This window comes from Salmo salar, chromosome 25 (genome assembly GCF_965601325.2).
Source record: "Salmo salar chromosome 25, fSalSal1, whole genome shotgun sequence".
NCBI classification, from domain to species: domain Eukaryota; kingdom Metazoa; phylum Chordata; class Actinopteri; order Salmoniformes; family Salmonidae; genus Salmo; species Salmo salar.
The window spans coordinates 30,487,958-30,503,150 of NC_138315.1; the positions used below are offsets into that span (position 1 = coordinate 30,487,958).

General features: G+C 45.7%; 1 protein-coding gene across 2 annotated transcripts in view; it reads right to left on the bottom strand.

Moving 5' to 3' along the window:
• tsc22d1 (TSC22 domain family, member 1) overlaps positions 1–3,734 on the bottom strand; it is a 69,201-nt gene extending 65,467 nt beyond the window's left edge. Inside the window, exons 1-2 of one of the 2 annotated variants that reach the window (XM_014173922.3) lie at positions 3,543–3,734; positions 386–3,026 (exon numbers count right to left, since the gene is read on the bottom strand). In XM_014173922.3, coding sequence (XP_014029397.3) covers positions 386–3,003 — 2,618 coding nt within the window. In that variant the 5' untranslated portion in view covers positions 3,004–3,026; positions 3,543–3,734. Of the gene's footprint in view, positions 1–385 lie in introns of both variants that reach the window. The other variant, XM_014173921.3, reaches the window with a different exon arrangement.
• Between the last annotated feature and the right edge of the window lie 11,459 nt (positions 3,735–15,193).

Here is a 15,193-nt window from a genome sequence, read left to right on the forward strand (position 1 = left end):
CGTGGCGACCTGGATTCACCCAATCCAAACAATTCCTAAGCACCACCAGGCACTCAGCCGGCTGCATCACTCCACTAGGAAGAACTCCCCCCCCCCCCCCCCCCCCCGCAGGCTAGAATGCAAGGTCATGTCCAGGACACTGTTTTAAGGCCAATGCTGACTAAACATTTAATGGTCTAAATGTCATTCAGCACATCAGATACAACATTACGGAAGGAATGTTAAAAGCAGCATGCTGAAGGTAAAAAGAGACAACATGGGACAATCTCTTTAGTGATGTGTCTATCAGCTGGCCTACTAGTGTAGGACATACTGTCACTTTTATACCCCAATATCAACCAATCGATCAAAAACATATACTAAAAGGTACTGATTTGGCACTCACCCATCATCGTCTCCATCCACGGCTTTGAGGAGTCCGGCAGAGGAGGTTAAGGCACTGACGGCCGTGGCGGCGGCAGCGTTACTTTCGGTCCCCAGGCTTGTGCCTGCCGCAGTGCCACCCTCCCCAGCCAGCTTGGCCATGGTCTGGGCCAGCAGGGCAGACTGGTCCTGGAAGAGCAGGCGCTGGGCATCCTCCAGCTGGGTGGTGGTGAAGGAGGGCAGGCTGGCGTACAGGGCACTGGCTTGGGAAACCACAGCCTGGGTGTGGGCCTGGGCACTGCTGAAGTCCTGGGGCATGCTGACCCCGGGTGGCTGCGCCTGGGGGTGAGACTGGGCCAGGCCACTGCCGTTCTGGGGCTGGGGGTCACTCTGGGGGTTAGGCGGAAGCACATTGGAGACTAGACAGCCCTGGTTAGGGGGGGCAATGTTGGACAACTGGGTGGCAAGTCCTTGGGCTTTGCTTGGGAATGACTGCTGTTGTTGCTGATGTTGGTGGTCCAGGGGGAGAGAGTGTCCTTGTGGCTGCTGCCCAAACCCAGTCATTCCTCCGGGGCCCATCTGAGGCATTAACCCCCCTCCTACAGCAGAGGCCTGGATTGAGGTCTGCTGGGGCTGCTGTTGGACGAGACCCTGGGGTTGGAGCTGGGGCATGGAGCCAACCACCTGCTGCTGCGAGACTCCCATCATCTGCCCGGATCCAGGCAGGGCCTGTGGGACTGCAGGTTGGGGTAGGCCTGCCTTGGGCTGGGGGTAGTCTGGAGGCATGGCCCCTCCCTGGCTCAGCCTGTGCACCGGGGCTACCTGGGGCGTCGCAGAAGGCTGCTGTGTAAGAGCATAGCCCATCTGCTTCTGGAGCACCCCCACTAGGCTCTGAGCTGAGCCAGGAGCCGGGATGGAGGCTGCCTGGGCGTAGGTGAGTGGCTGCTGGGGCATAGGAGTGGTAGGGTGGCCTATGGTGGTCTGGAGGCCCGCCTGGTGAACGCTGGCAGGGACTGAGGGAGCCACGGTGGTCAGCAGGTGAGACTGGGGGTGGGACACCACCATGGGGAAACCTGGGCGGGAGGTCTGGAAGGCCTGAGGGGGGTTGGAGTAGTCCTGGTAGTGAGGGTGGGGCTGGAGTAATGGGGGGCCTCCAGCCTCTCCACTTCCCACACTCTCTGTGTAGTGACTCAGTGTGCTGACTGTACTGCTCACTGAACTCCCACTGGTGCTCTCCCTCTCCGACCCCCCTTTCACACTCTCAGGCCCACACGGCCGCATGCTCTCAACAACCCGGCCACTAGGGGCAGTAGCCTCAGAGGACAAGGGGGCAGGGGCCGAAGCTGGGGTCTCCTTGTCATAGTACTCAGCACATGTCCATCTGCCCTTTTTAAATGGCTCTGAGCTGGAGTCAAGCTTGACCACTCTGAAACGGGAGCTAGTGGTGGCAGGAGCTGGGGTTGGGGGGGGCTGGGAGGAGGGGACTGAGGCTAGAGCCATGCTCGAGGAGCTCATCCCTGGCTGAGATATGGCAGCTCCTCCACCCTGTGTGCCACTGGAGGGCCCCAACACCACAGAGCCACTGGCAGCAGCAGAAGTCATAGTGATGCTCGAGTTCACAGTTCCAGAGCTTTGGTGTTGGATCAGATTGACATTGGGGTTGCCAAAGTTACTCCCCATCAAACCTCCAACCCCCCCACTGCAACTCATCACACTAGGGGGGAAGCCACCACCACTGCTGCTAACACCTCCCATCACAGATACATTGGAAGAGCTGTACATATTCACATTACAAACATTGCTGGTCAGGGGATTAGCTATGCTAACGGTAGCTACTGTAGCAGAGCTGTGCATTCCAGGGAGAGAGACAGCTGCTACAGGCTGAGCAATACTAGCAGAACCCACTGAAACATTCTCCAGAGGTACCTCCATGGTAGAAGGCATCTTTAGGGCACCCCCAGCCCCTCCAGAGGTGGGGGTAGAGTGGGGGTCAGAGGAAGGAGGCTGAGCCAGGGCCTGCTGAGGATGATTATGTTGCCTCTGGTGATGGTAGTGGTGCACATTTCCGTTCACCATCCCTCCGTGCTGGTGTCCCTGGGGCAAGGAGTGGGGGGGCTGGTTGGGGGAGATGGCCCCGGGGGTGTCCGCCTCATGAAAGTTATTCAGCGTCTCCTCCGAGGAGCTCCTTGCGCCCCCGGCCATGTCATTGGCCCTGGAGAGGGAGACATCCAGGATCTCTGAAGAAGACAGATCCTCTGTATGAGACTCATCCAGATCATCATAGCTCTCCGTGTCCTCCGCTATGCTGTTGTTGGTGCTCACAGAGATCTGTGCTGGAGTCACGCTGGTGATCTGGAAGCCGCTCTTCTTCTTCATCATCATCTGAGACCCAGAGGAGAGAGCCTGGGGCTGTGGCTGGGAGTGCAGGTTAAGGCTGTGGGGAGGGTGCTGAGGCCCAGGGGAGGATGATCCAACAGGAGGTTGAGACTGCATCAAGAGGGGGGATTGGTAGTCTTCAGTGGGAACGTGGCATTTGCTAACAGCTGAACTAGTCGGTGTTGACAACGTGGGAACACTCCCGGCCCCGGTGTTAATGTTGCTAACATTACCCCTTCTTGGAAAATTCGCCGGGTGCGCCATCTTTCTGACGCTGCCAGAGTCTCCTGCAGAATGAGGATGGTGCATTTTGAAAGATTCCAGGGGATAACGTTGCACTTCGTTAGGGCCGCCGTTTTGACAAAGACTGATATTTAACAATATAACTTAATATGAACCGACAATAAATAAATCTGTTTTAAAGACAAGGTTCAAACATTTAGCTTTTTGGGATATCTAAACGTCTCCCCTCGTGACGGAGAATGCTCGCGTTTGACAATCAGTTGACGAGCCGAAATGCTAACACGCTAACTAGCTTGTTAGCTGGTCTAACGTAAGCGTATGGGCTTGCTAGCCAGTTACAGACGCGTATGTTCTCACATACAAGCCAGCATTTCGTCGTTGTACTATATTATCTCAATAGGTAAAATAAATTGTTATAACACAAACTGAGTAAACAGTAAGCATCCAAAGCGAGAGCTGATACAGAAGTGCAACGTTAGCTCCATCACTATCCACACACTGTGGTGAGTTGCATTATTGAATTTCTCAAAAGCAAAAAATGAAAACAAGCAATCCTTTACCGATATAAGGTTGTCCTTAGGAAAATATATCCACTTAATTCTCTCGCAAAACGGGTTAATCCATTCTGAAAAGTCTTTGTTATAGCTAACGTTAGCTAGTCCAATGTTTGCTGTATCACTCCCTCTTCCAAAAGCTATTCACAGCCAGTCCGCCTTCTTGTTCTTGCACTGTGGCTCGAACCGTTGGAGTGTGACGAGACCGACGGGAGGAGGGTTTCCACTAGTTACCACAGCCACAGAGTCAAAATTGGCTATATCGTAAAAATTCGTGAAAACAAAAATGCTTTTTGGTCTTGATTTAAGGTTAGGGTTAGGCATAATATTAGCAGTGTAGTTACGGTTGAGGTTAGGTTTAAAATATGAAGAGAATTGTCAGAAATGGGCGGGGTTTATGAATGTGTGGCTGTGGTAACTAGTGACGACAGGGGAGGAGAGAACTTGCTAACATGGCGACCGCGCATGCTCTTTGATGCCCAGACGAGTCAGACAAAAAGCAGTCTGGAGAGAAGAGGCTGAGAGAACAACAGGGGAGAGGCAGGCAACCGACAAAAAATAGTTTCAGTAGGCCTAGATCATGTTCCGGAAAAAACCAAACGACAGAGATGGTGGGGCAAAACGACTCTTACAGAATATTCCCATTCCTTTACCCTTTTGCAACCCAACTGGATAAAATCATATATGCTTGCAGCTTGTCATGATTTTAAATAGGCTTATGAGAGATGGATAGGGAGATGTGTTACGGGTGTCATAATGCCAATCACATTATTTTCATGAACAGTAGACAAGAGTATCAACATGGTACGATAAATCACTAAAAAAATGTATATTCCATCAGCCATATTGTTATGTTGTTTTCGTAGGGCCTCAGAGTTCTGTTTTACCTTTAACTTCTAACTAAAACAACAAAAGGAAATGTTTTGGTCTGAACAAAACTGTAACAACACAAACAACAAGATCAGTTGTGTGTTTTTACTGTGAAACAAAAGGCATGCAGACAGAATGTTCTGCAGACAGAATGGAGCCGGCCAGACGTGTTCACTGCACTGACGATTATTCTACATGCATGTATTGTGAGTGTGTGTGTTTATTGTGGTGGGTACTCCAGGTCAGCAACCCCTCCCGTTGCCAGGAAGTCTGTTCTGGATGTGTGTGTGTACCTCCACCTCCCTGTATTCTGGTGCCTTCTGTTTTATCACTGTTGGCTGCCATCGAGACCAGACCCACCTGTTGTTGTGAATGTCTTAGTGAATAACAGCAGATAGTCTGGTACCATCTGAATGTGCTTTGTTTGGCCAACTTCTCTGACTATCATTGTCATGACATACTCCTCTCTTCCTATTCTCTCTTCTCCTGTCATACTATTTCCTCTACTTTCCTCTCATCTCCTCCCATCGCTGACTCATTTGCTCAGTCACAGCCACCAGCTAGTTAATTAAAACACCAGGAGGCCCTCAGGACTCTTACACTCAGGACTGTTACACTCAGGTGGGACGCTGTATGGAGCGTATGAGCTGAGTTAGGGAGAGAGAGAGATGTGTGTTTGTGGAGAGGACAGAGGAAGATTAAGTAAGTGACTGAAATAGAAAGAATCAGAGAGAGGGGCTATGGGGGAGATAGACAGTACAGATAGGGAGCAATAGACGATTGAATTGAGAGAGAGCGAATGAGAGCATGTGCCCATTGTGGGTGACTGGCAGGCAGACAGGCAGCAGCAGGCTGTGACCAGACCGTGCAGGCAGACAGATTGTGCTCATCCATACAAATGACGGAGGGAGAGAGAGGCGAGCGCAATGTAAGCGTCTGGTACAGTCAGCAGCTTTAAATCACTCTGGCACTCCACAACAAAACACACTGAGCACTATTGTCCTGCCCTAACAATAATGCTCAATTTATACACCCGGCACGGCTGTCATTTTGTAAACACTAATTTCTTTGATGGGAATGACAAATAAAATCTTCCCTCCTCGTCTTCATTTTTTACGTCCAGAGGCGGCGCTCGTCACTTCCTCTTGAACTCTCAATGAGGGAGAGCTCGGTTAGTTGTTTTGGAAAGTTTGTAGTTTTGGAAATTTTTGGAAGTCTGTAGAAAAAGTTTGGTTACTAGCTATCTACCTTTTGAATTTGGATCCCACGCTGCGGTTGGCATCAGTTGCTGGGACCGCTACTGTCTGTCCAGTGATCCTGCCAACCAAGGCCAGGTCTGAGGAGCTGTTTGTTGTAACAGCTAGCCTAGCTGCTAGCTAGCAGCCTATCAAGCTAGCAGGGCTTTCTTGAGGGCTTGAACGCAGCCCGCAACGCACTTAGCCATTGTGGCTAGGACCACGTATTGTCCTGAGCTTGTGGCTGTCTAGATCCCTGCTGTTTGTTGTTGTTGTTTTCAATCATCCCTGTGACCTGCCCTGTCTGGAACTGCGAGGAGTAACAGCGTAACTTAAGTTGCTACCATGACAAAGACCAAAGCCAGCGGGAGTACCGTTGAGGACAATGGTGTCTCTATCACAGGTGAAGTATCTTTTAAACAAACAAAAACGGTTCTACAAGCAGTTGTTACAACAACAAGAAAATAGCTTCAAGTGTTTTATTGAAATACTGTTGGGAGTCAACTATTACAAGAATGGACAACCTGACCAGAGAGGTCCAGGACCTGAAGAACAGATTGCAGTTCTCCCAGGATCAGTTCAAGAAGTTTAAACGTGAGAAGGCAAGATGACAGCAATCTGTAAGTCATTGAGAGAGGATGTCAGTTCTGTATGTGAATCCATGATAAAAATGGCAGAGAAATCTGATTATCTCGAGGGACAGTCAGCCCCCTCCTGTACTCCCTTTTCACCCATGACTGTGTGGCCATGCACACCTCCAACTCAATCATCAAGTTGGCAGATGACACAACAGTAGTAGGCTTGATCACCAACAACGACGAGGGAGGAGGTGAGGGCACTCAAAGTGGAGTGTCAGGAAAATAAAATCTCACTCAACATCAACAAAACAAAGGAGATGATCGTGGACTTTAGGAAACAGCAGAGGGAGTGCTCCACATCGACGGGACAGCAGTGGAGAAGGTGGAAAGTTTTAAGTTCCTCGGCATACCCATCACGGACAAACTGAAATGGTCCACCCACACAGACAGTGTGGTGAAGAAGGCGCAACAGTGCCTCTTCAACCTCAGGAGGCTGAAGAAATTTGGCTTGTCACCTAAAACCCTCACAGACTTTTACAGAGGCACAATTGAGAGCATCCTGTCGGGCTGTATCACTGCCTGGTACGGCAAATGCACCACCCACAACCGCAGGGCTCTCCAGAGGGTGGTGTAGTCTGCACAACACTTCACCGGGGGCAAACTACCTGCCCTCCAGGACACCTACAGCACCTGTTGTCACAGGAAGGCCAAAAAGACCACCCGAGCCACTGCCTGTTCACCACGCTACCATCCAGAAGGCGAGGTCAGTACAGGTGCATCAAAGCTGGGACAGAGAGACTGAAAAATAGCTTCTATCTCAAGGCCATCAGACTGGTAAACAGCAGTCACTAACAAAGAGAGGCTGCTGCCTACATACTGACATGAAATCTTTGGCCACTTTAATAAATAGATCACTAGTCATTTTAATAATGCCACTTTAATAATGTTTACATATCTTAAATTACTCATCCCATATGTATATTCTGTATTTTTATACCATCTATTGCATCTTGCCTATGCTGCTCGGTCATCGCTCATCCATATATTTATATGTATATATTCTTATTCCATCCCTTTACTTAGATTTGTGTGTATTAGGTAGTTGTTTTGGAATTGTTAGGTTACTTGTTAGATATTACTGCACTGTCGGAACTAGAAGCAAAAGCATTTCGCTACACTCTCAATAACATCTGCTGACCATGTGTATGTGACCAATACAATTTGATTTGATTTGAAGGCGGAACAACATGGTTGTGGACAGAATTGCAGAATCTCCACATGAGACCTGGACGGAGTCTGAAGACAAAGTGAGGGAAATTATCTCTGAGAAACTGAAGATGGACAGCAGATTGAGGTGGAGCACGCCCACAGGACTGGTAAACCCACCACCGGCCCAGGTAACAGTCCCAGGCCGATAGTGGTCAAGTTCCTGAGGTTCAAGGACAAGGTAGCTAGTCTGGAAAGAGCCAAGAACTTGAGTGGAATGTATATCTTCCTCAATGAGGGCTACTCGGAAGCTGTGCACCAGAAGAGGAAAGAACTTACTGCCAGAGCGCATGGGGACATTGCTTACATCGGCTATGACAGGCTCATTGTCTACCCTCCCTCTCAAATGCCTAGAAGGTATGAGAGAGCCAAGCCTATGGGTTCAGAGCTTCAACCCAACAGCATACACACATACACACACCAACTGATTAATGGACTGCTGAATGTACAGTATATATATTTTTTAATTGCTTTGTTTGCTCTTTTCCATAATATGTCTATCTCTGTTAAGCTACCCAGGAAATGGCTGAAAATAGAGCACATATTAATATATGTAGCCTTAGAAATAAGGTTAATGAAATCAATAACTTGCTAACATCAGATAACATTCATATATTATACATTTTTGAGACTCACTTAGATAATTCATTTGATGATACAGCAGTAGCAATACAAGGACATAACACCTATAGAAGAGATAGGAATGCTTACGCGGGAGATGTTGCTGTATATACTCAGAGCCTTATCCCTGTAATGCTTAGGGAAGATCTTATGTCAAGTGTTATTAAATTGTTGTGGTTGCAGGTGCACCTGGCACATCCAAAGCCTTTTATTTTGGGGTGTTGCTATTGGCCACCAAGTACTAACAGTCATTATCTACACTGAACAAAAATATAAACGCAACTTGTAAAGTGTTGGTCCCATGTTTCATGAACTGAAATAAAAGATCCAAGAAATGTTCCATATGCACAAAAATACTATTTCTCTCTAATTTTGTGCAGAAATGTGTTTACATCCCTGTTAGTGAGCATTTTGGCCTTTGTCAAGATAATCAATTTCTGTCAGTAATAAAGCCCTTTTGTGGGGAAAAACTCATTCTGATTGGCTGGGCCTGGCTCCCCAGTGGGTCGACCTGCTCCCAAATGGGTGGGCCTATGCCCTACCAGGCCCACCCATGGCTGCGGCCCTGCCCAGTCATGTGAAATCCATATATTAGGCCCTAATTAATTAATTTAAATTGACTGATTTCCTTATATGAACTGTAACTCAGCAAAATCTTTGAATTTGTTGCATGTTGCTTGTATATTTTTGTTCAAAATAAATAAGTGGTGACAAATGATTGATAGTGTATGTGATATAAACATATAGGTCTACTTTCTTGGGGTCCTGAATATTGACTGGTTTTCATCAAGCTTTCTGCTCAATAGGAAGCTTCCCACTGTAACCAGTGCCTGTAATCTGGTTCAGGTTATTAATTAACCTACCAGGGTGTTTACAAACACTATAGGAACAAGATCATCCACATGTATTGATCACATTTTTACTAATACTGTAGAACTTTGTTCTAAAGCTTTATCCGTACCTATCGGATGCAGTGATCACAATATAGTGGCTATATCCAGGAAAGCCAAAGTTCCAAAATCTGAGCCAAAAATAGTGTATAAGAGATCATACAAAATATTTTGTATGATGTGTCTCCAATCATCCCAGTGCCCAAGAAAAACAAGATGACATGCCCAAATAACTATCGCCCCGTCGCACTCACACTGCCACGATGGGGCGCTCTGTTCACAACGTTGACATCAGCATACCACTTGCCCACACGACGCCATACACGCTGTCTGCCATCTGCCCGATACAGTTGAAACTGAGAGTCATCCGTGAAGAGCACACATCTCCTGCGTGCCAGTGGCCATCAAAGGTGAGCATTTTCCCACTGAAGTCGGATACGGTGCATGTACACTAGATAGCGGTAAATTGCAGCGTGCTGCCCATTGTGACTTGCTTGTGGGCGTGCTGGCAGCATATTGCAGCACGTTCGATTTTGCGTCAAGAATTCAGCATAGCAAGTTTGTATGAAGGTCTGGTTATTAAATGGGTATATACAGTTGAAGTTGGAAGTGTACATACACCTTAGCCAAATACATTTAAACTCAGCTTTACTCAATTCCTGACATTTAATCCTAGTAAAAATTCCCTGTTTTAGGTCAGTTAGGATTACCCCTTTATTTTAAGAATGTGAAATGTCAGAGTAATAGTAGAGAGAATGATTTATTTCAGCTTTTATTTCTTTCATCACATTCCCAGTGGGCCAGAAGTTTACATACACTCAATTAGTATTTGGTGGCATTGCCTTTAAATTTGGGAAACTTGGGTCAAATGTTTCGGGTAGCCTTCCACAAGCTTCCCACAATAAGTTGGGTGAATTTTGGCCCATTCCTCCTGACAGAGCTGGTGTAACTGACTCAGGTATGTAGGCCTCCTTGCTCGCACATGCTTTTTCAGTTCTGCCCACATATTTTCTATAGGATTGATGGCCACTACAATACCTGGACTTCGTTGTCCTTAAGTCATTTTGCCACAACTTTGGAAGTATTCTTGGGGTCATGGTCCATTTGGAAGACCCATTTGTGACCAAGCTTTAACTTCCTGACTGATGTCTTGAGATGTTGCTTCAGTATATACACATAATTTTCCTCCCTCATGATGCCATCTATTTTGTGAAGTTGATGCATGATGCTGCCACCCCCGTGCTACACGGTTGGGATGGTGTTCTTCGGCTTGCAAGCCTCCCCCTTTTTCCTCCAAACATAACGATGGTCATTATGGCCAAACAGTTCTATTTTTGTTTCATCAGACCAGAGGACATTTCTCCAGAAAGTACAATCTTTGTCCCCATGTGCAGTTGCAAACCGTAGTCTGGCATTTTTATGGTGGTTTTGGAGCAGTGGCTTCTTCCTTGCTGAGTGGCCTTTCAGGTTATGTCGATATAGGACTCGTTTTACTGTGGATATAGATACTTTAGTACCTATTTCCTCCAGCATCTTCACAATGTCCTTTGCTGTTGTTCTGGGATTGATTTGCCCTTTTTGCACCAAAGTACGTTCCTCTCTAGGAGACAGATCACATCTCCTTCCTGAGCGGTATGACGGCTGCGTAGTCCAATGGTGTTTATACTTGCGTACTATTGTTTGTACAGATGAACGTGGTACCTTCAGGCGTTTGGAAATTGCTCCCAAGGATGAACCAGACTTGTGGAGGTCTACCATTTGTTTTCTGAGGTCTTGGCTGATTTCTTTTGATTTTCCCATGATGTCAAGCAAAGAGGCACTGAGTTTGAAGGTAGGCCTTGAAATACATCCACAGGTACACCTCCAATTGACTCAAATGATGTCAATTAGCCTATCTGAAGCTTCTAAAGCCATGACATAATTTTCTGGAATTTTCCAAGTTGTTTAAAGGCACAGTCAACTTAGTGTATGGTAACTTCTGACCCACTGGAACTTTGATAAAGTGAATTATAAGTGAAATAATCTGTCTGTAAGCAATTGTTGGAAAAATTACTTGTGTCATGCACAAAGATGATGTCCTAACCGACTTGCCAAAACTATAGTTTGTTAACAAGCAATGTGTGGAGTGGTTGAAAAACAAGTTTTAATGACTCCAATCTAAGTCTATGTAATCTTCCGACTTCAACTGTAGTTCAAAAGTAATATCCTCTAAAACGCTCTGGTAACAAACAAACTTCGTGGGGACTCAAAGGGGTGCACATTTTTTTTACCTTAGCACTGCACAGCTGATTCAAATGATCAACTCATCATCAAGCTTCAAGTGGTATTTATGATGATTTGTGATGCTATCCTTGATATGATCCTGTTATTGTCACATGCTACACATGCACATATGTATGCACATATGTGTGCCCATGCCTCTATCAATCCAATGTTATCATGATATGTTATCAGGGATATTATACTTTAGTAATCCACAATGACCTGGTGATGTAAAAGTCTTATAATTACATTGTCTTCCATATTCCTACAGTTACCTTGTAACTGGAAATTCCTTAAAAATGATTGCCTACAGTTAATGTGTAGGGCACTGTAAGGTTGGGTGACCAGGGCCATCTGGGATTGCCTCCTGGAGGAATTCATGTGTGTGATGGCTACTGGTGTCCTGCATAACTTCATGACGCACAGGAAGACCAGGAGGGGATCTGCAGCTCGCCGCCGTGTGCCAGATGAGAAGTTTGCTGCTCTGCAGGATGTTCCAATGATGGGGTCCACCAACACAGCAAGAGAGGCAATCCGTGTGCGGGAGATCTTCACCTCCTACCTCTTTGAAGAGGGTGCTGTTCCCTGGCAACACCATAGACTAAACTATGCACAACCAAAGGCTCTTTTAAGAGCCATTCACATTGCAATAAGAGTACATTTCCATTTACTTATCGATGTCAACTGCAATTATTACATTTCCAGTTTCTCTCCCTTTGATTTCTACTTCTCAGGTGAGGGTGCTGTTTAGGTAAGGGTATGATGTCTGTGCAAAAACAAAACAGGCTATTTTAAATCACCCATATTGAAAACATTTTGAACAATTAGACACCCTATAATCCACACCTACACACTCATATATCAATCTGATTGATGGATTTTGTTGTGCAATAAGCAGGCTCAGGTGTATAACTGGCTCCTTCCACCTTCAAAGAATAGGCAAGAGGGCCAACCATGGAGAATAGTAAGACACTTCATTATTTCTATTACTACGCTATATTGTTTGTCCTCATGTGTCCGTTCATGTTTTTCGGCATAAAGTACTCTGCAGCCACTTAGTGTGGTGTGGACACCAGGTGAGGCCACACACACAGATTCCGGTTGAACACTGTCGCTTTAACTTCTTTATTTTCTCAATAACAGTCTCTCTCCACTTCATCCCTCTCTCCTCTTCTCCCTAAATCCTCTAGGCTATATCAGCTGTGTCGGTGCACAGCATGATCCGAGGTGAGAGGTCACTTGGTCAGATCAACAGGAAGTATTATTAAAGAGAGTCTACATTGAAATACAGATATAGATGCAATAGTCACAGAGTTAATGATCCAAGGTCAGTTTTGCATTTCTCCTCCTGATTATTATGATGACTAACAATGTTAGAATAAAAAATAAAAACAAGGCTTAAACATGCTCTCTCTCGTCTACAGATATGTTTTGATGTGAGAGGATGCCAACCCCCAGGCCCATCCTCGCCACCTCACCCGCTTTTAAGATAACCTTCAGGCCGACTAGAGACACTATTATGTAGTTGTGATGAACTGAGAGAATATTTGGGTAGCACTGATTCATTAATCATATACTGCCTTCCCTGCTCCATTGTTCTTACCTCTTTCTGTCTTTTACACCTTTCTCGCCGCCACCTCTTTCTTCCTCTGTTTTTATAATGCACAACAGATGTGCATTGAAGCTATCCTGTGTTTATCAGATCAATGCAGATGAAGGGCATTAGATATTGAGATGAACCGGTTTTAGAGTATTTACATGATGCATAGGAAGTGTAGTGTACTGTTTATATGAATTACAAATCAGCCTTTAACTAGTTAAATCTTGTTTCTAGTCTATTGGTTACAATGTGTAACGATTGATGTCCCAGGACCAAGATTGGTAAACACTGTTGAAGTGTATAATTGTAATACATACATGCAGACACAGCATCATTCAAAGACTGGAAATTGATACTCCTGGTATTGGATATGACTGAAAAACTATCTCAAAGACATTCATACCTGAACTGCACCTTTATTTGCCAAGGTAGAGTACATGATCAGTGAATATATTAAATGTACGGACTACAATGTGGGGGATCTCATGCATGGTAATAACTACATGTATATACTTCTTGCATTCTTGGCACAAAGTTATATTATATTCTACTCAATCCATAGACATTATTAATGTCAGTCAGACTGCTCTGAAGTTGGTACAACTGGCTATGATAGCTGAGGTTCATAGCAAAGTTCTGAACTAATATGTATACCAAATATTTGGGTCCATACACAGATCGGCTAGATAGCTAGCTACACATCCATAGACAAACGGGTATTTTTATCCTCCACTGCACCATAAGAAAGAACATAGCTAGCTCCGTTATTTCATCTATCTGCATTGCATGGCAAATATCAGCAAGGCAAGCTTACAAAATTGTACATTCAATTTGCAGTAAATGCTGAATGCTAGCTAGATTCTTTACGTCCACTGTTTTACAAGACGACAGCCTGGTTTGCTGGTTGTTTCAGGAGTCCCTAAAACATTAAACAACCAGAATTACAATTTCATACTCATGTCACAACACCCACAAAGCTAGCCAGCTAGCTAGTCAGATAGCTTGCTAAATCGCGATTTTCGTAAATTAACTTTATGATAAAGAAATATGCTTAATCGTTTGTCTCTACATTAACTAACATATTCCTGTCAACTGTACATTTTTTTAATGATTCTTTATGACGTTATAATCAATTACATTTGCTTCTATCCTAGTTTTTTGTGAGTCATCTTTGCTGAAGAAAGTCTCCAGCCTTGGGTTGCATAGCGTCAAATTCGTCATGGGAACCACTCGATATGATTGGTCATCGCCCAGCGGTCGCCGCTGGTGATTTGCATAAAGTTGGAAAAAGTTTATATTTTTCACCACCTCCCATGCCACCTTCGCACCGCCCAAAGGTCCCCCGCCCTCTCCGCTTCTCACCACTTTCCTTCCATTGAAATGAATGGGAAGCGAAGTTTCACCGTGTGGTATCCTGTGCTAGTGTATCATGACGGGACTGCAGTCAGGTCAAGACTTCCCTGAGATGGTTTCTGACAGTTTTTGCATACATTATTTGGTTCTGAAAACTGACAGTTTCATCAATTGTCTGGGGTGGCTGGCCTCAGACAATCCCACAAGTGAAGAAGACAGATGTGGAGGTCCTGGGCTAGCGTGGTTACACGTGGTCTGCGGTTGTGAGGCCAGTTGGACGTACTGCCAAATTATTCAAAACAACGTTGGAGGTGGCTTATGTTACAACAGCTCTGGTGGACATTCTTGCAGTCAGCATGCCAATTGCTAGCTCCCTCAAAAATGTTGGCATCTGTGGCAGTGTGTTGTGTGACAAAACTGCACGTTTTAGAGGGGCCTTTTATTGTCCCCAGGACCTGTGTCCTGGGGACAATCCCCCAAATCAGCTTCTTGATTTGCCACACCTGTCATATTATCTTGGCAAAGGAGAAATGCTCACTAATAGGGATGTAAACAGATTTGTGCACAAAATGTTAGAGAAATAAGCATTTTGTGCGTATGGAACATTTCTGGGATCTTTTATTTCAGCTTATGAAACATGGGATAAGGGCATCCCAGCCAGCCAAATCCTCCCCTAACCCGGATGGCGCTGGGCCTATTGTGCGCCACCTCATGGGTCTCCTGGGCACTAACCTGAAAGTATGGTTCAGATTTGGCCACATGGTGGCACTATTGGACAGGAAAAAACATTAATGCAAGCTGGAAAACTGTCACATCCTGACCAGCAGAGGGAGCAATTGGATTAGTTTTGGTCAGGATGTGGCAGGGTTTTTGTGTGTGTGTGAATGGTTGTGTTGGTGATTAGGACTCCCAATTGAAGGCAGGTGTGTTGAGTTGCCTTTGATTGGGAGTCCTATATAGGAGTGTTTGTTTTCTTTGGGGT